Source organism: Lethenteron reissneri, chromosome 57, assembly GCF_015708825.2.
Source record: "Lethenteron reissneri isolate LAM-NWPU_2019-01 chromosome 57, ASM1570882v1, whole genome shotgun sequence".
NCBI lineage: Eukaryota > Metazoa > Chordata > Hyperoartia > Petromyzontiformes > Petromyzontidae > Lethenteron > Lethenteron reissneri.
Window position 1 is genome coordinate 4,500,809 of NC_083835.1, and position 25,339 is coordinate 4,526,147.

Below are 25,339 nucleotides of genomic sequence, written 5' to 3' on the forward strand. Positions count from 1 at the left end.
GACATCTGGACCGGCCCTGCTGCCCTCTTGCAACTTTTACCAACCTGCACTGACCAGCGTGGTGAAGTATGGTCCAACAACCGCGTGTTTCACGGGGGGGGGGGGGGGGGGCTCAAGCGGTAGAGTGAGCAGATCCTTATTTCAAGGCTGCGAGCTCACAAACTTGATTGGTGGTGGGGGAGAGAGGCTGCTACTCCAGGGTCGATAAAGTGAGTACTGTGCCACTTTGCGGGGACGTCAATATTGTTTGTCCTGTGGAGAGACACGGCCCCGCCACGTATGTGGCAACATTACTGCACCCGTTGAAGAAGAATTAAAAGTGACGACTACGTCCAGTAAGATTTATCCAAGACGCTACGCTAGAAATCGGCGAACGCTAACTTGAGCCACGGATGTAACGGGCGCAGCGTCGTGCGTCATCGCACCGGAGCGCAAACGCGAGCCCGTTCATGAGGACGGACTCCCAATTGCAGAGGGCACTCAACGGACAGTGAACGTGGTGGTTGGTGGGGAGAAAAAAAAAATCACGGAACAAAATCCAGGAAAGCATGAGCAGTACGGTATCCAAAAAGTGTTGAAATATTGCTTACGCCTAAGGGTGTAAAAGTGTTTCCCATCAACGTCGCCAATGCGGTATTGCTTTACTTAAATTACACAGACGCATCGTCTTGCTTTGCTTTTCATTGTGTAGACCTTAGGTCAAATTTGTTCTTTGAAACAGAGACGAGATTCAGCAGGTAATCTGCAGATTTTTTTGCAAGTACATCATGAATAAATAAGATCTGGTGCACAAGCCGTCGAACATTCAGAGATGTTAAGTTTGACCCAATGTAGAGATCACAGTGGTGAGTCCTATATGGGCAGTTCAATGCAAATCTTAAGGCCGAGTGATACATTGAGTCAAGCTTCTTCAGTACAGTACTTGGGGCTGATTTATACACAATGTCACAGTAATCAAGTAGAGGCAGTATGGTAGCTTTAATCAATTTCAAACGGAACATAGGAGGGAAGCAGTGCTTGTGTCGATATAGAAAACCAATTTTAATTTTTGTCTTTTTCCCAATATAATCAATGTGATCTTCAAAATTCAGTTTTGAATCCAGGATGACCCCAAGATACTTATAGATCTTGACTTGCTCTATTTGATCATTATTTAAGGAATGTAATTGGGGGAAAATAACTTCCCGCTTTAGTCCTGGTGAGAAGCATAGCACCTTGGTTTTGGCAGGATTTAGGACTAGTTTAAGAGCAACTAGCTGATGTTGTAGTTTGTTGAAATCACTCTGGAGCTTAGCAATCACGTCATCCGGAGAGCGGCCAGCAGTAATTAGTACCGTGTCATCTGCAAAAAGATTTACCCTGGAATAATCCAGTTCAGTGCCCAAGTCATTTACATAAAGAGAGAACAAGAGGGGGCCGAGAATGGAACCCTGTGGAACCCCTTTTGTTATCTTAACACTGTTTGACCTCCAACCCTCTGTGAATACAGTTTGGGTGCGAGAAAAGAGGTAATTTTTTAACCATTTTACTGTGTTTTCGGAAAAACCGAGGCAACTTATTTTACTAAGCAGGATGTTGTGGTCTACTGTATCAAAAGCTTTGGACAAGTCAAGAAAAAGACAGGCGCAGTACTGCTTATTATCAAGGCTACTGTAAATGTGATTCAGAGAGTCTAATGCAGCAGATGTGGTGCTGTATTTTTTTCGAAACCCAGATTGTTTTAGATGTAATAGATTGTTGGCGGACAGGAAACTGCTAATTTGGTAGGTCAATAATTTTTCAAAAATTTTCATCAACGGGGACAAAATTGAGATAGGTCGGTAGTTATTTGGATCATCTTTAGGGCCCCCTTTGTGAAGTGGACGAACATAGGAATGTTTCCATTCTAGAGGAACTGATGCTTCTTTGATGGACAGGTTGAAAATATGGGCTATAGGTTTGTATATTAGGTGACCAACACTTAGTAGAGCAAAGACGGGAATACGATCTGCTCCGGTAGAGGAGGACCCTTTGAGGTAGGACAGTTGTTTCAGAACATTACTTTCGTGGATTGGCTGAAAACTAAATTCGCTTAATGTTTGGATAGGGGTGTAGGAATTTGCATGAGCAGGGGTGACTCCCAATACATTATCAAATAGGGTACCAGCTTCAGAAAAATGAAGGTTAAAATTGTCAACTATTTTTTGGGGATCTGAAAAATATTCCCCATTTCGGTTAAGCTGAACGGGCAGATGATCTGTTTTGGATGCCTTTTCGATACATTTGATTGTTTTCCAGAAAATCCTGGCATTTCCATGAGATTCAAGGAGAGTGGAAGAGAAGTAGTTATTTTTTGCATGTCGTATTTTTTTGACGCATCTATTCCTTAAAATCCTGTATTCTAGCCAGTCATTGACCAAATTACTTTTCTGAGCACATGCCCAAGCCTTGTCCCTAGTTTTCATGAGCTTTGTAATCAAAGGATCAAACCATGGTGGACGGTTGCCTTTAGTTTTAAATTTAACCAACGGAGCATGTTTGTTAAGAATTTGGAGAAACGTGTACCTGAAGATCTCCCAAGCCGTAGTCAGGTTTTGAATATCACAGACCTTGTCAATATCCGAGTGAAGCACATCATTAGTAAATGCCTGAGTGCTGAAGTGTCTCATGGAGTGCTTCTCAACCAATTTAGGGGGGGCTTTGGGTCTGGCTGATGATCTCACCCCAAAAATGAAGGAGTGATCACTAAGGTTATTACCTAGAACACCAGTCAGTGCGAAATTGTGAAGGGCATTTGTCAATAGGACGTCTAGCAGAGATGACTGTCCCGGATTTTTTAGGTTGGGTCTTGTGGGGACATTTATTAATTGAAACAGGTTAAATTCATCTGCAAAATTTGTGGCCACGGCCGGCGGGTTTAGCCAATTCCAATTTAGATCACCCACTAAAACTATTTCACCTTTAGGGAGGCCCCCAAGAAGCTCTCTCAGTGCAGGGGGGAGGGGGATGGGGGGATGGGGGGAGGGGGGTAGGGGAGGGGGATGGGGGGGACTTGGTGGAGGGGGGCTTGGGGGAGGGGGGCTTGGGGGAGGGGGGTAGGGGAGGGGGATGGGGGGGGGCTTGGGGAAGGGGGGCTTGGGCGAGGGGGGTAGGGGAGAGGGGATCGGGAGGTTTGGGGGAGGGGGAATGGGGGAGGGGGGCTTGGGGGAGTAGGGGAGGGGGGATGGGGGGGGCTTGGGGGAGGGGGGTAGAGGAGGGGGGAGGCGGGTAGGGGAGGGGGAGATGGGGGGGGGAAGTCCTAGGATTTTACGTTCCCGCCTTTTTCACGTACAGCAAATGCGCATGCGCGAACACATAAGCTCCGCCCCCCCCCGCACCCTCCCGCCGCGTCACGTGAGAGTGACCACGTGACGCCCCTTGTGGAGCGTGGCGTGAGTTCGCGGTGTCTGTGTGCTGGCGACGGACCTCAGGTCAAATCATCGGCACATTGAGTCTTCGATTACTTAGCTCGCTCATCTCCCCGCATCGTCACTCTTAGTCGAACGTCGTCGTCTCTCTCCCGAGGACGCGAGGAGAACGCAGAGATGAACCTCACGTCGGCAGGTGAGCGACAAGCGATGCGCACGGGAAGTGTTGAGTCACGGGGCAAGGCCTGCGCTAGGCCTCAGCCGGTGACTTTATAATATTTTTTTTAATTTGTTTTCGTAGAATTTTGAATTAACTTGTTTTTGACATTAAGTGCTAACTTGTTTAATGTGTGCGACACTTGATATGTCTAATGGTTAATGTTTGGGATTTGAAAAGTCAGCTGCAAGCGCGTGTAACGCTGTGTGTTTTAAATCGGTTAACGAATAAACGCTTCAGTGTCTTTAAGTGTTAACAGTTGACACTTGTAACACTGAATGAACATGTGTTGAAGTTTAACATGGCTACAATTGTAACGCGTGTAACATTCGTCGTGTCTGATGTCGAACTTGTGCAACATTTAACAAGTGACCATTAGTATTTACAATACTTAACGTGTGTGACGTTAATGCGTTGCCGTGTTTTTGAATGTTACAGTAGGAAAGAGCCCTCCACTAACATAGTTGAGCGAAAAATGTGGACGTCGTTCATAATAACTCTGCGTTATTGTGCTGGATTGTGTATTAAATTAAGAAAAACAGGAGTTTCTCGTAGCACATGAGCGTATCGTGAAATTAAATGTTAGTTATTCAACTTATGCCTTTGGTGAATAAATGTTTTCGAGCAGAATTTGAGAATGCCAGCTTTGAATCATGTCCAACTTTTCGAGTTTCGCCTGTGTCATCCCAAGGGTCCCCGTCAGTAGGTTTGATTGATGTTCTTAGGACCAATAACTTTACATTAATTATTATGCACGAATTGTACCATATGCGGATCTGTCGTGTAGTTTTGAACATATTAATTGTCATCGGGCTAGAAATTAGGTCAAGTGAGAATGGTGGAGGACTGACAATCCATGATGTGGCCATCAAAGGAGTGGTAATTGAGTCCTGAGTCTCAATTTTGTCACCGACCATGAACTCCAATTGTCAAATTCAACTCATGATCGTGTACAGTATTGTTTCATTTATCTTCTTCACGTGGCTGGTGATTTGTAAACAAGTAAACCAGCACTGTAGGATGTGAGGACAGACTTTTTGAAAACCTGTTATGTTGAAGCATTGTTATGCATTCAAACATTTTCAGTGCCACGGAATTAATTGCCACATTTCATAACCAACTCCAGTTTATTTGCCACTTGAATTCCACCGTTGTACCAAAGCACGGGTCAAATTTGAAAGTTTGTGTCCCATATTCCAAATAGCATTATTGGCATCATGACAGTGATAGATTTAGAACTCTCAGTCAATCTTGTAGTCACATGAACAAAGATCTACTTCAAATTACCTCACATCCAAGAATACATTAGCGCATACCTTTAGGCTTGTCAAAAATACGTCGGCCACATGAGTGTAATTTTAGACCAAAGGTGCTTGTCTACCTCTGTTCGTGGATTATCGCAACATAGTAAACGCTCACACCTGTAACTAATGCTCGTGCCATTTCACCTTTTTGCTCAATATCAGATCATTCACATTCTCGCCATAGTTAAAATTATAAGCTTAAAGACGCACACATTGAGGGCTGCATATTCATTGCATTTTGATGTCCTTGGAACATTTTCTTTATGCTTATTTATTATGTGTGCGCTTAACTTTGCTGTAATGTCAATAATGTGTTTTTTCATTATCGTTTCGTGCCCTGAAGCCGGAGTAATATCTTTGCTGGATGAAGATGAGCCTCAGCTAAAGGTATGTCTGAACGGGAACATTTGTTTTTGCTCACCACTTGCATTTTCAACGCATTCCAAAATTAATTGCAGTTACAGTTTAACAACAAATTTAAATGTTGAACACGGGTGTCCAAATGTTATCCTGATAAAATGTTGGCAGCAACTGTTCTCAAAACAATTATTAGCATACACAAGGTCATGCAACTCGTTAAAATTATATTTAATCTCGTAGAAATTCATGATGCAGTACGAGGAACGTGCTGAACATTATTTAAAGGTATCATTTGTAACACTGAAATCCCATACCTCGGTTTCATAATGTTGATGCGCCACTATATTGTTGGGAACAAGAACTTAATTCTTCATATTTGGAATAAAAACAGACTTTTATATTGTTGCATGTGGATTTGTCTAGATTATAATCAAATCGGGTCAACTTTTCTCAAGTTGGTTTTAATAGTGGTTTTGACACTGTTTTGTTCAAAATAACATTGCCTCTGTCATTAATGCATTCACTGCTTTCATTCATTGCCTTGCAGGAGTTTGCGCTGCAAAAGTTGAACACACTTGTTGATGACTTTTGGGCGGAAATCTCCGAGTATGTGGATAAAATGTAAGTATGCACACTAAAAAAATTGCAGATTGTTTTAATTTCTTTGTTTCACCACTTTTGTTAATCTGTAGATAAAGGTCATCCATATTGTAGGATTTTTGATGTGTTCCATTCATGATACATGGATAACTCGTGTGAAGGATCTAATTGGCTTTTTACATCGCAAGACCATGAGAGATGGTGGCTTTTGTGTGGCCTTAATCCAGCTGTTGATAATGTAATTGTAGAAATAGGACTAAAGCTAATTATTGGCATAATTTTACACGGAAAGCCTGGTTAATATATGCCACTTGGGAAATCTTTGCCCCAAGCTATAAATGCTCTGATACGTGCATTGTCTTTGTACAACTCTCATTTTCGCATTCTCTAGTCTGACACTGGTGAGACTAGGCCATAAAGAAGCCTGTCTCGTGTAGGACCATACATTTCAAAGACTTCATATATTATTATTATCAGAGCATGTTTGTTTGCATGTTCACCACAAGTACGTGTGGTTAATACAGACTTCATTCCTCGCAACGGGTATCTATTTGGTGTTTGAACATCTTTTTTATTGCCAGAAATAGTAAAACCTATTCTAATTTTTCACAAATGACTCATTGTGTCGCGACAACTGTTCTGCCACAGCGAGGTGCTGTACGAGGACGAGAACTTTCCCAGCCGCCACTTTGCCGCGCTGGTTGCCTCCAAGGTGTTCTACCACCTGGGCGCCTTCGAGGAGTCCCTAAACTACGCGCTCGGCGCCGGGGACCTCTTCAACGTCAACGACACCTCCGAGTATGTCGAGACGACCATCGGTGAGTTCTGATCGCAGAGCGCAGAAGGGTGAGAGGGTGTGGTGCCTGGATTTTTATTCCTGAAGATGCGGTGTTGGTTCTGCACAGGCTTGAATTTGATCAACATCTGTACAACTATGATGTGCAGAAATTGTTGGGCGCCATGGTGGCGAGATGGCAACTACCTCGGCTAGTATACAGGAGGTTGTGGGTTTGATCCCAACCCTGTGACACCTGTATATTTGGACTTTGCATGTCTTGTGGTCGGGTGGATTTGTTCCGGATCCTCTGGTTTTTCCCTCCACATTTATAAACGTGCATTTGGAGTATTTGGCTGCTATTAATTTCCATGTGATAAACCACTTAGCTGAGCTATCATTTGTGGTCCGGTTGATTCTGAAAAAGAGCTGTACAGCTCAGTGGGCCTTACCTGGTAAAATAAAAATAGTTCCGTTTTAGTTGAAACAATATGGATGGGGAGATAACGAAGGTATTAGAGAGAGGTGGGTGTTTCAGTCAATAAAAAATATTGACTGCTCTGACATGTTTGGTACCTTGTCAGTGCTGAGCTTGGCACTGCTGCAATGCTTATGTTCAAATCCAGTTTTCAGCCGAATGATTAAACCTGTTTCTGAAGTGCAGTGAGTTAATGTTCTCATCCCAGTTAAAAAATCCCCAATCCCTTTCAATTAACTTCTGCAACTTAATTTGACAAAATTCCAACTCAAGTGGTATGGAACAGAGATAGCTTGTGTGATATTTGCTTTTCCTTACATGAAGGTGTCGCACGGTGGGAGAACAAAATGAAAACATTGTCTTATGACATGATGCCAATAGCACAATCAGCATAAAATTGGGGGGAAATGGTAAGAAATTTCTGAAGAGCTCGGAGTGTGGCAGCCCTTCTATATTAGTCGATTGCTTTGTATGACTAATATACTTAATCCTCTTGGTTCTTTCGGTAAAGTCACGTAGAAGGGAAGTAATAAAATAATAAAAATAAAACATAATAAAACAATTCTCACGACGTTTCGGCCACAACGCAAGCAGCCGTCCTCAGGTGAAAACCAGGTCCGTCGAGGCGACAGAGTCTGAATGAAACAGCACACGAGCTTGGAGCATATATATAAGCTGGGCGCATTGACAAAGGAATTTGCATATCAAAAGGAATTTAGCATATTTATGGGAAATGCAGGAATGTGATTAGTACTGCATATGCATATGCATTATGCAGGATTAACAGCATCAAAGGGAGCTGCAGTTACTGCTGCTGCAGCAGTTGCTGCTGCTGCAGTTTCTGCTGCTGCTGCAGTTGCTGCTGCTGCTGCAGTTGCTGCTGCTGCTGCACTGCTGCTGCTGCACTTGCTGCTGCTGCTGCACTTGCTGCTGCTGCTGCAGTTGCTGCCTTATCCATTTTAATATAACACTATGTATTATTCTACCCACCCTAATGTGTATCATACTGCTATATGTTTACTGTACAATTACGACACCATACATTACTCTGCACACTGCACCATGCCAGTGAGTGGAACGCGGTCTGAAAGTCACCGTAAACGTGAACACAATCAGTTAAGATCCGAAATGGTTTATTACGTCCTTCCAATGATTGCTAAGCCAGAATCCATCTTCTCGGTTGAAATTGTCTCTGTGTTTGTATATGTGGATCGCCTCATGAACGAATCTCTCATGATAGCCAGATGGCTTGCAGAGAACCTCTGTCTTGGAGAAGTCAATGTCATGTGAGCCCACTGAATTGTAACAGTGATCTGCCACGGCTGAGGTGTTTGTCCTACCGTGTTTCAGGTCTGCCTTATGTTCACGGATGCGGTCCGAGACATGTCGTTTGGTTTCTCCAATGTAACTGCTACCACAGAGGCAACTTAGTTTGTAGACGCCAGGGTACTGTATGTCTGGAACCACATCTTTTACAGACGGGACCAGATCACGGATTTTATGTACTGTGTTGAATCGGACCTGGATCTTGTGTTTAATCAGGATTTTGGAGATCTTTTTTGTGACCCCAGCAAAAAAAAAAAAGATCTCCAAAATCCTGATTAAACACAAGATCCAGGTCCGATTCAACATAGTACATAAAATCCGTGATCTGGTCCCGTCTGTAAAAGATGTGGTTCCAGACATACAGTACCCTGGCGTCTACAAACTAAGTTGCCTCTGTGGTAGCAGTTACATTGGAGAAACCAAACGACATGTCTCGGACCGCATCCGTGAACATAAGGCAGACCTGAAACACGGTAGGACAAACACCTCAGCCGTGGCAGATCACTGTTACAATTCAGTGGGCTCACATGACATTGACTTCTCCAAGACAGAGGTTCTCTGCAAGCCATCTGGCTATCATGAGAGATTCGTTCATGAGGCGATCCACATATACAAACACAGAGACAATTTCAACCGAGAAGATGGATTCTGGCTTAGCAATCATTGGAAGGACGTAATAAACCATTTCGGATCTTAACTGATTGTGTTCACGTTTACGGTGACTTTCAGACCGCGTTCCACTCACTGGCATGGTGCAGTGTGCAGAGTAATGTATGGTGTCGTAATTGTACAGTAAACATATAGCAGTATGATACACATTAGGGTGGGTAGAATAATACATAGTGTTATATTAAAATGGATAAGGCAGCAACTGCAGCAGCAGCAGCAAGTGCAGCAGCAGCAGCAAGTGCAGCAGCAGCAGCAAGTGCAGCAGCAGCAGCAAGTGCAGCAGCAGCAGCAACTGCAGCAGCAGCAGCAACTGCAGCAGCAGCAGAAACTGCAGCAGCAGCAGCAACTGCTGCAGCAGCAGTAACTGCAGCTCCCTTTGATGCTGTTAATCCTGCATAATGCACATGCATATGCAGTACTAATCACATTCCTGCATTTCCCATAAATATGCTAAATTCCTTTTGATATGCAAATTCCTTTGTCAATGCGCCCAGCTTATATATATGCTCCAAGCTCGTGTGCTGTTTCATTCAGACTCTGTCGCCTCGACGGACCTGGTTTTCACCTGAGGACGGCTGCTTGCGTTGTGGCCGAAACGTCGTGAGAATTGTTTTATTATGTTTTATTTTTATTATTTTATTACTTCCCTTCTACGTGACTTTACCGAAAGAACCAAGAGGATGAATCCCTGCAGTCACGAAAGCTTTAAATCGAAATTTAATATACTTAATTTAAATGTATGACCACCCATTGAGATTAATTATCTTTTATATGCTAATAATGCTGATTGCTTAAGTCATAAGCTTTACTGAGTCTCAGGGACTGGCTTAAGGATGTTTGTCCAATAAAAAGAAATAACACTTGTTTGTATGCATGTATGTTTGGGGATAGTAGGGGGCACAGATGGTGCATCGATCGGTCATCTCAGTCAGTCAACCCATGGCACCTCAGTCTGTCCCGTGACCTCCTGCCAGCAGGTGTTCGACAGTTCACGTGGCCTTAAAGTACACCTGGCCTGGCACAAGCACCGTGGTGACATTACTGACACTTAGTGGCGAATGGCTGTTGTTGTTCTGGGGAAAACACTCATTGAAAGGTCCTCTTTAAGATTTTTTTTTTAACTGTGCGGACTGAGCACGATCAGTTTTCGTTCATTAATTTATTTTCCTTCTGTGCTCGACAGCAAAGTGCATCGACCACTACACGAAGCTTCGCGTGGAGAATGCGGATCTTCCCGAGGGCGACGGTCGTCCCATCGACCCGCGTCTCGAGGGCATCGTGGACAAGATGTTCCAACGTTGCTTCGACGACCACAAGTACAAGCAGGCCATCGGCATCGCCCTGGAGACCCGCCGCCTGGACATCTTCGAGAGGGCCATTTTGCAGGCCGTGCGTTTTTTTTTAAAATCCTGTCCCAGTTCCTCGTTTAGTTTTCAGTTTAATTTGTTTAGAATATCCCTGTGAGCCATGCGGCTTTTGATTCGGGTACAACCGCAACAAACAAAAACGTGAACAAAGAACATCTTAAAGTGACTACGCGCAACAGAAAAATCCAGGAATAAACAGCAAAGTCTTCTAGAAAAAAACACCGTATATCAACGCTGTGTGCAAAATTCCCAGTGGGATGCAAGTCAAACAAAAACAACCGCAAGACAATTTTGATTAGAGATTTCAGGATAACTTTGTACTTCAACAAACAAACGTGGCTTAACCAGATGTTTTCGAAATCACCAAAATAAAACTATAAAAACAATGTCACAGATCATAGGAACTGTAATTCAAATTTAACAATAAACGATATACATAACATGTACACTAAAGTTAATGGCACGACCATGTGACCACCCTGAAAACTAATTTGAGGTCCTAGACATCATAATCAATGGTATCTGCACATTCTACATGTACATACGTCCCTTTTGTCAATACACGCCTCTGGGTTGTGGGGATTATTTAACTGCACTTCAGTAACCTGGTCAATGCCAGTTCGTTTAAGGAGGTGGGCATTGATATTTATATTTGTTGAACTTCCTTCGCACAATACGCAGCCAACTATGATAATCGGAGGTACGGAAGCATAGCAGTGCAGTACAACAATGGATTGTGCTTCATTGTCTTCTGCTGCCCACAACATAGACCCGCATAATATTGTTATGCCTGCTTTTTGCATTGTTTTGTCCTGGTTTAACATTTCCCGTATTACGCTCGACTTAAGATATGGGCAGTGCGCTGGAATGGGTGGAAAAGAATTGGGTGTAGCCACTGAGCGGTAGGTGTGGCCAATATCACGGAGCCAAGGGCACTGTCTGGGTGGGGCTAGTGATTGAGTAGGTGTGGCTATGCAAAAATGGGTGGGGCTGAGAGCAATTGAGGGTCTAGCAGCTCACCATGTATCCCGGCTGAGGCTCCCAGGACATTGGCAGCATGACTTACCTGGAGCGCTGATTGTATGTATGTATATATGTTGAGCTTCTTTAGCACTCTACATAGCCAACCGTGCTAATCAGAGATGCGGGGGAAGGACAACAAACTAAAAATGTGAAAGCTGTCCTAAAGAAATGACTAGTTGCAGATGAATGGATGAGCGGTTGTGCCTATGGTGACGCGTGTGTTACTGTTCTTCCCCGCAGACCGACGTTGCCGGCATGCTGTCGTACAGCGTCAAGATCTGCATGTCGCTCATCCAGAACAAACAGTTCAGAAACGAGGTGCTCCGGGTCTTGGTCAAGCTCTACATGAACCTTGAGCAGCCAGACTTCATCAACGTCTGCCAGGTGAGAGAGAGAGAGGGCCGTTTGGGAGCGTATGGTATCGACGCCTTCTCCGAATGTTTACGACAGGGGTGGAAAACGCTTACCTTTGGGTCTAATCGACCTGCAACCTCCTTCATAGGGTCCCGTGGCCAAATGAGGCCTGCCACTTAGAAACGGGCCTGCAAACAATATTTTTCTGTCACTGCAAGCATCTTAGCGGCACCAATCCAGTGGACTTTTTTTTTGACTGACAACAATGCTGTGTTTCTAATTTTAATGCGTTCATTCGCTTTGCTCGCTGCGAAAAGGCCCCCTTGCAGGGACAGTTGTGACACTGAAAGTTGTGCTCGTGGGTTTTTTTGCCTGTCGAAGGTATTTGAGAGTCCTATTGGGCCATCTGTAACAAAAAAGGTTCCTCATCCCTGGATTTGAAGCTTTCGTGACTGCAAGGATTCATATTCTTAGGTGTTTTCGGTAAAGTCACGTAGGTAAAACATTAAAATTAATGAAAGTAAAATAAAATAAAAATCGCGACGTTTCGGAGGCAACACAAGTCTCCGTCATCAGGTGGGACCGTCACAGCCAGATTTGCTGCATCAAGTGAGGCAATGATTCAAGATGTAATCCCTTAAAATATATTGGCTACCACATTCTGATGAGCTCCCCCCCCCTCTCCTCCCCCCTCAACTTGCTCCCTCCACATTTTAAATCAATGTCACTTCGCTATTATCTGTGATAGCCAGGCCGCTTCTGAAAAAGAGCTACACAGTTTAAAGCTTTCGTGATTGCAGGGATTCATCCTCTTGGTTCTTTCGGTAAAGTCACGTAGAAAGGAAGTAATAAAATAATAAAAATAAAACATAATAAAATAATTTTATTTTTATTATTGCATTACTTCCCTTCTACGTGACTTTACCGAAAGAACCAAGAATATGAATCTATACAGCTCAAGTGGGCCTTAACCTGTAAAAAATATTTTTTTGATAGAACTTGCCATTCTAAACCAACGTTACATTCTTTTTTCTTGTTCTTCCCCGCTCCCCTCCCCGTGCGCAGTGCCTCATCTTCCTGGACGACCCGCAGGCAGTGAGCGACATCCTCGACAAGATGGTGAAGGAGGACAACGTGCTCATGGCTTACCAGATCTGCTTCGACCTCTACGAGAGCGCCAGCCAGCAGTTCCTGACGGCCATCGCGCAGAACCTGCGAGCCCTGGGACCCACGCTGCTCGCGACCACGCCGGGCTCTTGCAACGCGGGCACCGTCCCCGCCGCTACCGCTGCCGACACCACCACAGCCTCCGGCAACGGCACCAGCAGCGCAGTTGCCTCCACGGAGGGGGAAATGTAAGTATGGGGAAAAAAAATCCATGTTGTACAGTGATCCCTCGTTTATCGCGGTTAATGGGGACCGGAACCCCTCGCGATAGGTGAAAATCCGCGAAGTAGGATTGGCCCCCTAGGAATTTCCGTATATGTGTGTGTGGGTACCAGAATGTTTAAAATATGTATATTTATACTTTATATATATATATATTTTACTTATATCTATTTAATTATAAAACCTTAATATTATACATTCACTCTCTCTCTCTCATATGATACGTATTATGGTGTTCTACACTCACCAATGACAGTAGTATCTTGAGACTTGACTCCAGTAATGACGACGATGACAATGACGACGATGACAGACCTGTGCAGTTCGATGAATTTGATGATGAATGATGATGATGGTGTTACTGCACAGGTATAATGAGGCCTTTAAATCAGTTCGAAAAATCCGCGATGCACCGAGACCGCGAAACTTGAACCGCGAAGTGGCGAGGGATTACTGTATTCCGTCCCAGTATTGTTTGTAGAGTCTCTAGGCCACCAGGTGGATCCGTCAAAGTTTTTCTGTCGGTGGTTCCAATGGCTTGGGGAGGCTTTCATCCAGGAGTTTATTGACGTTGGTTCATATTGACGAAGATGTTTATTGTTGTGTATCTCCAAAGATTCACAGGTAAATTGGGTTGACGAATTGAATATGCATACTGCAATGAAAACTTAGGATAATTTACGTTACTTAATTGCTTAAACGTTATCTTATCTGTTTCTCGAATGATAACGTTTCTTGTCTTTTTGTCAGTGCAGTTGGCTTCAGGATTAACGGCAAAGGGCACCCTAACACAGACGCTCAGTGGTCTTCGATTCAATACTAAAAGCGAATGACGGCATGCGCTGAGCTTATCTTCATATTATCCAGCAAGAGATAGGGTGGCACAACAATTGATCTGCAGCATCACAACTGTGAATCCTTGGTTGTATTAATAGCACAAGCCATGGGTTATTTCTTCCCGGAAGATATGCGTCTCGATGCGAGTTGGGTTTGCATCGGCGGAAAATAACCACATTTCTTAACTTACCAGTGACCAATCTGAATATGCAATAAAGAAGCGAAAGATTTAATTTTATAGACAACAGCTGCATTACTCAGAAGTATTGACTGTCACACTAATGAGCTTCCTTTCATCAATAGCAGACGGCTGAATATAGTTTGGATGGAAGTGGTGTATTTCTTATTGTTAATTTTATCATGCAGTTACATTAATGCGCTCAGAGTGTGAAATTGTGCTGGGTTGTACAGGGACTCCTCTGCTTACGAACTAGTTAGGTTCCAGAGGTCTGTTCAAAAGTCGATTTGTTCGTAAGTGCAACTTTACTCCTGTCGAACCCAAACACATCTGGCATGTACACTAAACACGGGGAAATGGCTTTAAAAGTGCTATAATATCCAGCAGATTTAGATGCCACCACCGCCATCTATTGCGCGGCGGTTGAACTTACGACTCTCGGTCCGAACAGGATACGGACCCCAAATTTGTTCGTATCTCTCAAAGTCCCAATGTCTACTGTTCGTAAGCAGAGGAGTCCCTGTATTTATTTTGCTCTTCATGTGTTTGCAGTTGTAATTATTAAAACTAGCCTTTAGAGGTCACTGTAGCCCATTGCAGAGAAAACGGTCTTTAAATAACCGTCGAGTTGATAATGAACGCTCTGTACATTGCTGATTGCAGGAAGTAATGGCCCAAGACAGCTGCAAATATTGATTGGAGTTTGTAATTGCAATGTTGTTTTAATTGCTTCCAGAGAGGCCATGGAAACAGATGAAAAGCCACCCACGACACCGACTCCTCCAAAACAATCAGAATTGGTACGTCACCCTGTATAAGCACATGCCAAGGAAAATGTATAATTAAGCGCCGAGTGTGTGTGTGTGTCGTTACTACTGTATAAACCAATAAATGCGTTCGATGTGCTCTCTGTTTTCTCGACAGTCGTCGGAACAGGTGGAGCGAACGAAGAAGATGATTTCCATCCTGAGCGGAGAACTGTCCATAGAACTGAATCTCCAGTTCCTGATACGAAATAACAACACAGATCTGATGATCCTAAAAAACACAAAGGTGAGCAGCAACGTATCGTGTAAGTTGCAGGCAAGGCTTTCGCTGGGAATTGTTTTAATAAAGACTCCACCACGCAGAAGCATCTTACTTGGGGAGATATGCCTCTATTTTTATATCGTGGGTTACATCGATGCACATTTTTCTGACATAAATAAATCACACTTGGCTCACGAGAATGACCTCTACGTACAACCCGTACAAATTTAAAATTGAACAATTAAAGCATGTTAAGTAATCGTGCACCAGCCATAATTACTATAATCTTGTGTGGTGCTCCCTCTGTGAACTTGCCTAATTAAGACTGTGATTAAAAAGTGAGGTTGGGCTTCCGAATGGGCCCCAAACTCATCAGTCACAAGAACATTGTTTTGGCACTTGCGTCGTCGCTTCCACGGAGCACCGTGCCCTCTCTTTGTTTTGCCGTCTCGCTGTCAGAAAATTAATTTAGCAAAGCAAATCGACGAAAAACAAATGGTGATATCTTCTTGGTTCTTTCGGTAAAGTCACGTAGAAGGGAGATAATAAAATAATAAAAATTTAAGATAATAAAATCATTAAAATATTAGTTTCTTTTTTCTTTTTAGTGTTTTATTTTTATTATTTTATCATCTCCCTTCTACGTGACTTTACCGAAAGAAACAAGAAGATGAATCCCTGCAGTCACGAAAGCTTTAAATCGAAAAATGGTGATATAATGATGAGCAACGATGCTCTCCTCTTGTAAATAATTATAATTATTTTAATATACAAAACTGCTCGTCATCGAGTGCAAGTGGATTGAATGGTACTGGTAAAGGTGCGACCCTGGCTCATGGACCCCCACTGGAGTTGAATCTCTAGAGACCCCTCTACAAGGCATCCTCTCCCTACGATAGCCCGACATCTCGGGAGAGGAGAGGTGGGAGAAGGCAGTTGTTATTGACACATTATTGCGCGCTTTCAGATGCGCTTCTGCGGCCATCTGGAACGCGCTCTTCCTTTCAACATGGAACTATGCACACTCTTTTAGAATGATAACTCACTTCTCTAGAACCTGCTTTTGTGTTTAGTTTGTCCTTCCTCCGCACCTCCGATTAGCGCGGTTTTCTACGTACAGTGCGAAAGACGTTCAACATATACAAGCATGGTTTACAAATTTCAACTACTGGGTGGACATGGTGGGTGGGGGGGGGTTTAAGAAAATGTGCACCCATTGTTTCAAATGTCGACCCGGGAGGACGCATTAAACTGGTGTGCATATTGCAAGCGTGCTAACCATTACACCAGAGCAACATCTTCTATTCTTACGAAAGTGATCCAACTATCAAAAATGCGTGTATTGATTGCTGTAGAGCATGTCCGGTGACTGATCACCATTCGCGCGCACGCGTTCGAACCATCCGTTTTCTCACGTATTTTTTTGTTGGCGCAGAGCTGTTATAAATTGCAGGTGTCCAGCCCGGTGATTGAGTGCTGCGATGTAACATTAGCGGGTGGCGCGAGCACGCCAGCCCGTTAGCGGTGCAATTAGGCTCGTGGTTTACGCCTTGGCGTGCGTGTCTCTCCCCCCTCCCCCCCGCAGGACGCGGTGAGGAACTCTGTGTGTCACACCGCTACCGTCATCGCCAACTCCTTCATGCACTGCGGCACGACCAGTGATCAGTTCCTCAGGTATTTAAAGGCTGGCGTACTCGATCAGTAACCCGGATGAGCATCTCGGTGGTGGAGGCTCATCATTTTTCGATTTAAAGCTTTCGTGACTGCAGGGATTTATCTTCTTGGTTCTTTCGGTGGTGTTCATTCAGACGCTGTCTTTCTGACAGACCTGTTCTTCACCTGAGGACGGCTGCTTGCGTTGTGGCCGAAACGTCGTGAGAATGATTTTATGATGTTTTATTTTTATTATTTTATTATTTCCATTCTACGTGACTTTACCGAAAGAACCAAGAAGAGGCTTATCATCTCAACCCTGCCAGCTCATTGCCCTGATCTCTTGAAAGCTGCCCAGACAGCTCTTGTTAATAAGTCTTTTTCCCATTTTTAACCCAATGGTACTGTCACGTGTGTCACGTCATTGGGAAATAATTAATTCGGATCTCTCGCGGTGCACCGCAACTCAATTACTGAACCTGAACTGGCATTTTATATTCATATTATTTGAGTCTTTCGGTAAAGTCACGTAGATGGTTCAAAGAAAATAACAAAAACTACGACGTTTCGATCACAACACAAGCGATCGTCATCAGGAGGAAAGCTGCTGAATGCAGATTGTTGTTATAGGGTGTAGTAGTCCTCGGGTCATAAACGAAGTGGGCAGGGCTAGTGATGTTCATGTGAGAGATTAGCATGTTGATGTGAGAGATTAGCATGTTAATGTGAGATCGCAGAGCCACCGCGACGCAGAGGTCGGCGTCCGTAGGTGGCCACGTTGGCGCGAGAAATTAAACCTGCTAATGTGAAATCGGAGAGCCGAAGCCACGGGGAAAAATTAAAAATTAACATCGGAAGGTGGCAGGAATGGGAACATCACAGCCAGTTATGACTTAAACTGGTTGATAACGTCCTTCCAATGATTGCTAAGTTTGTATCCATCTTCTCGGTTGAAATTTTGTCTGTTTCTATATATATGGATGGCTTCATGAACGAATCTTTGTTGATAGCCAGGGGGTTTGCAAAGTACCTTCGTCTTAGAGATATCAATTTCGTGTGAGCCACCGCATTAAAACAATGATCAGCCACAGCCGAGGTATTGGTTCTACTGTGTTTCAGATCTGTCTTATAAAATAAGCTACCCTTGTCTGCTCTGCCAATGGGCTCTCCACTGTGTTCATTCTCACGAGTCCCAGTGTGGTCCCTTAGGGCCTCTTTGGTTTCAAGCGACCCTGGGTAATCACTATTTTCACAAGCGAGTGTTCTCTTCCTGCTCAGACGTTTGAAGCAGTGGGTTATCATGCGGTGCTTTGTACCTGGTGTGCCGCTGTATTCCCTCCATGCTCATTGCACGATTTTCAGTTTCTCGGCAGAGGTGGAAGTTGTAATCCACACTTTAACGAGCGCATGTGGCCATCTGGAACGATCTTCTGATATTAGGAAGCCACTGGAGCTATGCACTTTTTAAAATCTAGATTGAAAACTTATTTTTTTAGAGCTGCTTTTTTTTTTGTTTTTTTTATCCTCCCCCCGCACCTCCAATTAGCATGTTTGGCTACGTACGGTGCGAAAAGTTTAACATACATACATATACGACTTTGGTGTACCCATTTCCACTGCTGGTTTCAAGCGACCCGGGGTAATCTCGTGGCACTCACTCACTATTTTCACAAGGGAGAGCGTTGTTTTTCTGCTCAGACGTTTGCAGCAGTGGGTTTTATCATGCGGTGTTTTGTACCTGCGAGTCAGCGGCAATGTCCTAGGTGTGCCGCGGTATTCTCTCCATGCTCATTATTTGCACGATTTTCAGTTTAAAAATTTTTTTTTTGTCACTTTCCATTGTTTTTGATCAATGACATTACAGGTGACATGCACTGATTTGAAAACTCTCACGTGTTTGTCCGTATGTTGCTTTTCGTTGTACAATTGCTGCTTAGAAAAATAACTCCATCCTGCTGGTTGTTGTCTGCGTCTTTGTGTTGTGGCTGTTTTATTTTGGCAGCTGAAGGTGGTTTCAATTCCGTACTTTATTGAATTTCATTGGTTCATAATTCATTTTACACATGTATCATGATGACCTAATCACACCCATTGACTATATTTTACACTTGAGCATTTAGAAATTTAACGAGATTATGAATTCATTTTCAATGTCCTGCAAGTTAATTTGCCAATAATTTGAATAGACGTGCAATCAAATCTGTGCTGCTGCATTACTAAAACATGCCATTGGTTAAAATAATAAAACTTGTGTACGGAAATGTGTTCACGAAAGGTCATCATTTGGCCGTTGGCTAACGCGAAATAGTGCTGATTAAGATATCACACTTAATCACCTTCGCAAATTACAGTAAAACGATTTAATGTTGATGCACAATGGTTTATATCTCGTGCATCTCCGATTAGCGCGGTTGGCTACGTACGGTGTGAAAGGAGTTCAACATACACACGTTTTGCAATTGACAGAGACAACTTGGAGTGGCTGGCACGGGCGACCAACTGGGCCAAGTTCACAGCTACCGCTAGCCTCGGTGTCATCCACAAGGTGTGTAATCGTCCGTCAATTTCATGCAAACTCCGGTTATCCTCGCGGCGGCAGCAGCTTTTGGCTGGCCCTCAAACGGAACGGTCGCCGCATCGCTCGCCTTCGGGATGCGCTTCTGCGACCGTCTGGAATGCTCTTCCGTTATTAGGAAGCCACTGGAGGTATGCGCTTTTAATTCTAGATGGAAAACGAATTTCTTTAAAACAGTTTTTTTGTGTTTAGTTTGTTCTTCTTCCCCCCGCACCTCCGATTAGCACGGTTGGCTATGTACGGCGTGAAAGAAATTCAACGTAAATCCATACAATTCATTTATGGATGATGGGCCTGCCCATGCTATGAGGGTCGTGGAGGTTATTGGACCATACTTCCCCATTTTGATGAGAGTGGGTTATTGAAGATGCAGCAGCATAGAAAGTCCAGTACAACAACGGACTTTGCTGCAGTGCCCTCTTTCTACGAGGATTTGGAGTTTAGAAACTCTTGGCTCCACGGAGAAATGTCAGATTTTTTTTGTCCTTGAATTGTAACAGGGCCACACGGCTGTATTGACCCCATACACATGTACACATTTCATATGTCTAATGTGTTTTCTTAGTTTTAAACCCTTTTTGTTCAATCTGCCGTTGGGTTAGTCATAGGAAATGATGGCTTTGTCTCCTATCTCTTTGCCCTCGGGCTACATATAATTGTTGTGGCCTTTGTGTGCACGTGTGATGAACATGCTGTGGTTCTATCTCCGAACCACATCATCATAGAATGGCTGGCAGGAATATTCATATTATATTTTTCATTTATTTATCACCAGCTGAAAAGCTCCATTGATGAAATGTAAATACAAGAAAAAAAATTGGTAAAACCGCTAATTCTATACGTTGTCAGCTTGGAGATCTTATTTCATTTGCATCATCCAAAAAGTGGTTACAATCACCTATTCTGATACGTCGTTGGGGCGGTGGTTCACGCCCTGCTCTGTGAACCCGGCGACCAGAGTTCACGCCCTGGCCACGGCCAACAACAGTGGCCAGTGATGTCTGGGGCTGATGCGTCCGGCTCCATCTTAACCAACCCAGACTGACCAGCATAGCGAAGCATGGTCAAATGACCCCAATGACTGGCATATCGTATGGGAGGCCGTCATCAAGCAGTGGATTGACAAAGGGCTGTTCATGAAATTATATGATGATATATCATTGTCTACGGGACCCTTTCAGCAGTATCCAAAATGATGGAAATATAAGATTAGGTTCGACCCTTTCTGGCGATAAAAAATGCATTACGATGTTCAAAAACCAAATAGATACCTTTTGTAGGCCAATTGGTTTCAAAGACAATGCAGAAATTATAGTCAGAGCCTGTTTGTTTGCATGTTTTGCCACAAGTACTTGTGGTTAATGCACACTCTCGACGCCTTGCAAACGGTATCCAATTGGTGTTTGAACATCTTAACTCCTGTTTTATTTCCAGAAAGGGTAAAACCTCTTCTTATTAGTTCATGATATATCATTAGCTGTCATTTACCGGCGCACTATTAAACACCACACACCAGCCCGCCCTAGATGCTCACACTGGGAACCGTGTTTCTTGGTGACCTTAGATTCCCTGAGTCTGCACCGTGGAGGTTTTTTTTTTTTACCGCCCTATCTTTGACGATTTCTATGTCCGTTGCGTCGTTTCACGTGAATCGTCCTGTAATGCATCACAAATGCATCTCGAAGTCCCCATCCCCCCCCCCGTCTCTTCTTCGCTCGCCGTCTGCAGTGCCAAGTGATTTTTTTTGTGCAATGCACGCGGGCGCAGCGGAGGTGATCATGTCTCGTGTAGAGGATGACCCCCCCCCCCCCCCGACTGGCGCGGCGGTTGTGTGGATGAAATATTTTTCAGTTTGTCGCAATTGATGGATTTTAAGAACTTGCAAGCTCTCTTGCGAATAGTGTGCGAGGGTGTGTGACTCTTAGTCCACTGCACAGCAGGTGTGCAAGCCTCTCGGATGTTTGGCAGTTGTGCTGTAAAGAGTTTTGGTGCGTTCTCTGGTTATATAGAGTGTCCTGCACGATGTTTGATGTTTGTTTCACATTCTGAAAGCGTCTTCAGAACCTGATTTGAACGGAAGTGAAGTGAGCTCTGTTAAGCTTTTCGAAGAAGCTCGCAGCATGTCCAGCGAAATGTCGAGCATTAAACAGTACAACCCGAAAACACATCACAATTTGATCAGAATCAGAATATTTATTTATGCTGGAGGATGAATCTGAGCTATGAAGCTCTTTTTCACAGATGTCCAGTAGGGGCAGCTCAAAAAGTAAAAAAAAAACTCAGATTTTATCTTTATAAACATACATAATTATTTTGGTCACCTATGGAAATAATTAATTTGCGTCGTATCGGGACCCATTTTCACCAGGGTCCATTCATCTGTTCCTCTTTTTACTGATTTTTTTACCGATTCGCATTGACCAGCGTAGTGAAGTTACGCTCAAACAAACCCGCTCATGAACTGACACAGTTTGCGGAGTCCTTCCTCCAGCAGTGCATTGACAAAGGGCTTGAAATGATATTAGCTATAACTGTTCTTATTCGAGTAAACACCCTGCTTAATTTGAGTACAGTGCATATGGAATGGAAATAAAACAGATTGGCCAAAGAATACCCACACATTCGAGAGAACGCTTAATGCGCCACTACAGATAGCGTGTCAAACCGTTTACTCTGCCCAGACGGTTGGCTAAGTACGGTGCGAAATAACTTCTACATCCATCCATCCATTCTGTGGGTGTCTTTTCGCATAATAATTTGCCCCGCAGTGTTAACTGGCAGTGGTGGGAATTAAATCAGCCGTGTGCCACAGCAGTGGCGATCACATTTTCCACTGGGCTCTTCAGCTGCCGCGGAAGTCTCGCGGCTCTTGCGCGGTTAAGCCAAATGTTGCATCTGCAGCAGCTCGATTGTGCAATTTGGTGAACGCACTTCAGCAAATTAACGAGCTGCCTAACGGAGCAAGTAGAAGCATTTAACCGTTTATAATGGGAGTGCCCTAAAGAGATGCAATGTAGCCGAAGGTCTTTGTGCGTTCATTAATTATATAAAATTTAATTAACTCGGGTGTCTGGTGGTAGATCAAGTTTACTTGATCCTGAACATATGAAGGCGGCTTGTGCACTGGCCCGCAATAAATTGGCTTGGAAAGAACATTGCCATAAAATATTTCCAACTAGTTCTCCCTGTCTATATAAATATACAACCTGTTCCGCGCTCTTGTCAATAGGGCAATTCAAATAAAAATAAATGTACAACCCTAAAGAGTTTACAAAGGATGGGCCTGCATGTCCAAGTGAGGTGACAAAAAGATTGTGAGCTAACCAACTTTGAATAGCAGTCGCAATGAATTTTGGAACCAATACTTTACATTAATCTCCACCTGTAAAGGTTGTGGTTGCGTAACCAAATAAGTAATATTTAAAAATACTTTTTTTTAAACACGCTTTAATGAAATGTACCGTACTCATAATGGCAAAACTCCACGACTCCAGGAAGTGGCCCTGAAGCTTGCCATAACGTAAGGGGGCAGTGGTAATTTACAGCCAATGTCAGTTTACCGTGGAAAATTAGACCCAAGCCGAAACATAACATATAAAAAAGATGGTTTAAATTTTCAATTTTTAATGATAGAATATAGTATTGTCATCAGTATGACATAAGTATACCAAGTTTGCAGTCGATACCACATTGGGAAGTGGGTTAAAATTGAGTTACAATATTTGAGGATACGACAACAACAACAATAGACAGAGTGAGTAAAATAAAAGCGTGTAAAAAAGATGGCATTCATATACATGCACGTGCTACCATGCGAGAGAGAACATTGTTCACTTATTATTTACATTTCGATTTAAAGCTTTCGTGACTGCAGGGATTCATCTTCTTGGTTCTTTCGGTAAAGTCACGTAGAAGGGAAATAATAAAATAATAAAAATACAACAAAATACAATTCTCACGACGTTTCGGCCACAATGCAAGCAGCCGTCCTCAGATGCAGAACAGGGCTGTCGGAAAGACAGCGTCCGTCGTGAGAATTGTATTTTATTATGTTTTATTTTTATTATTTTATTGTTTCCCTTTTACGTGACTTTACCGAAAGAACCAAGAAGAGGTATTATTTACAGACACGACGAGTAATAATAAAAGGTTGGTGGTTATGAAAACAGCCTTTTGTATTAATACTTTTAGAAACAAGTCATTTGGATCGAAATTAGTTGGGGTCGATTTCCGGGACGAGTTTTAGGAGCGATTCTACAATTGAATAAAGGAAGGAATTTATAATTGAGAGTTTTCAAGATACTTGATGGAGATGCTGTGACTCCATACATAAAAACATAATAGACAAGCCACTCGGGAAAAATAATCCTGTCTCATTTCATAAATCCTCATGTTCCCATGTACTATTTGTTATTCTAGCAAATTTACTTTGACTGGTAAATCTAGAGGTGAAGTAAGAGTAATCTACACAAGACCATAAATATTCCGACTATAAAGACTTTACAACCTGTGTCAATGGCAAATTATATCTTAAAAACCAGAAACTATTTCATAAAGATTATTTTAGCAGGCAGGGAATTGATATACAAAGCTTGACAATGTTATTCCCGTAAAGAAAGATTGAAAAGTGGGTGTACAAATTTAGTTTTTTCACGGAAATTGACGCAATAATTCAATTGTATACCCGAGTTCAAACGAGATCAAATAAAATTAAAAGTGTTGGCATCTTCACGAACATTTACATCCCAAGTATTATCTCCTGGAGCCTTGTCATGCGGTGATGGACTGTCCACTGGCAACTGCGTGACTCGGCAGACTTGCATTGTCGGGAAACTACCCCACAAGTTGACATCGCACGGCTCTTTCTGGAACCTATTTAAGATATTGTACCTTTGTATCGTTCGGCATGTGAGTTTCGGTATATTTCACCCTTGAAATTAGAATTATCCATAAAACACGTGCTATAGCAAATAAATAAACTTTTATAAAATACTTAGAAATGGGGGACGGGGGTAAAAACCTTCAAATCTTTACACTCGAATCCAAGGTTGCCCGGATATCGAATCCACGTTCTCAACGTTGGTGGCTCGGTGTGCTACAGTAGACATGAGCCACCCTAATTCGTCACCCTGGTCAGCCCACTTTGCTTTCATGTTGAAGTAAAAGACGTGTAATCGGGCACGTGAGTGACTTCGCTGTGCGAGTGGCATCCTTAGCGGGCTGTGTAGGCTCGCACCCCCCTAATGCAGTGAATTGGTGCTTGTTGGCTCAAGCAGATTTGAGAAAACACTTTTAAGACGTGGTGGAGAAAACATGACGTAGGGTCTCTCGGCTCCTGATGAAGGACGGCTTAAGTCTGTGTTTGGCTTCTGTCTGAATCGTGTGAAACAACTTTTACAATCTTTTCATACCTCCTGTCTGGGCGTTTCCCCACCGCAGAGATGTCTTGCCAGTTCCATTTTCATCAAGCAGACGTGTAAAACTCTCAACTCCGCTGGGCTTTCTGTGTGGGCAGCCCAGTGAATGGTTTTGCCAACTTAGGTTCCCGCCCCTGCCGTGGGCCACTGATCGTAACGTCGCCGCCGCTGCTGCTGTCGTCTTAACAGGGGCACGAGAAGGAGGCGCTGCAGCTCATGGCTACGTACCTGCCCAAGGACTCGTCGCCGGGCTCGGCGTATCAGGAGGGCGGCGGGCTCTACGCGCTTGGACTGATCCATGCCAACCACGGGGGCGAGATCACCGAGTACCTGCTGAATCAACTCAAGAACGCCAACAGTGATGTAAGCAGCTGTCCAAAGGCGCCACTGCCGGGCGGATGA

At 43.5% G+C, this 25,339-nt stretch overlaps 1 protein-coding gene across 1 annotated transcript; it reads left to right on the top strand.

The window, feature by feature from the left end:
• The first annotated feature begins 3,347 nt into the window (after positions 1-3,347).
• LOC133357209 (26S proteasome non-ATPase regulatory subunit 1-like) lies at positions 3,348-25,339 on the top strand. Its single transcript, XM_061575039.1, has 12 exons — positions 3,348-3,582; positions 5,251-5,294; positions 5,815-5,888; positions 6,516-6,685; positions 10,299-10,504; positions 11,746-11,889; positions 12,925-13,214; positions 15,000-15,063; positions 15,188-15,316; positions 16,878-16,966; positions 19,412-19,490; positions 25,127-25,339. The coding sequence occupies exons 1-12, from the start codon at positions 3,564-3,566 to the stop codon at positions 25,337-25,339; spliced, it is 1,521 nt and encodes a 506-aa protein (XP_061431023.1). The 5' UTR covers positions 3,348-3,563.

Excerpts from the sequence above, each read along its gene's own strand:
- LOC133357209 (XM_061575039.1), top strand. Across the intron at positions 15,317-16,877 it reads TGATCCTAAAAAACACAAAG|GACGCGGTGAGGAACTCTGT; the intron begins GTGAGCAGCAAC and ends TCCCCCCCGCAG. Across the intron at positions 16,967-19,411 it reads ACCAGTGATCAGTTCCTCAG|AGACAACTTGGAGTGGCTGG; the intron begins GTATTTAAAGGC and ends TGCAATTGACAG.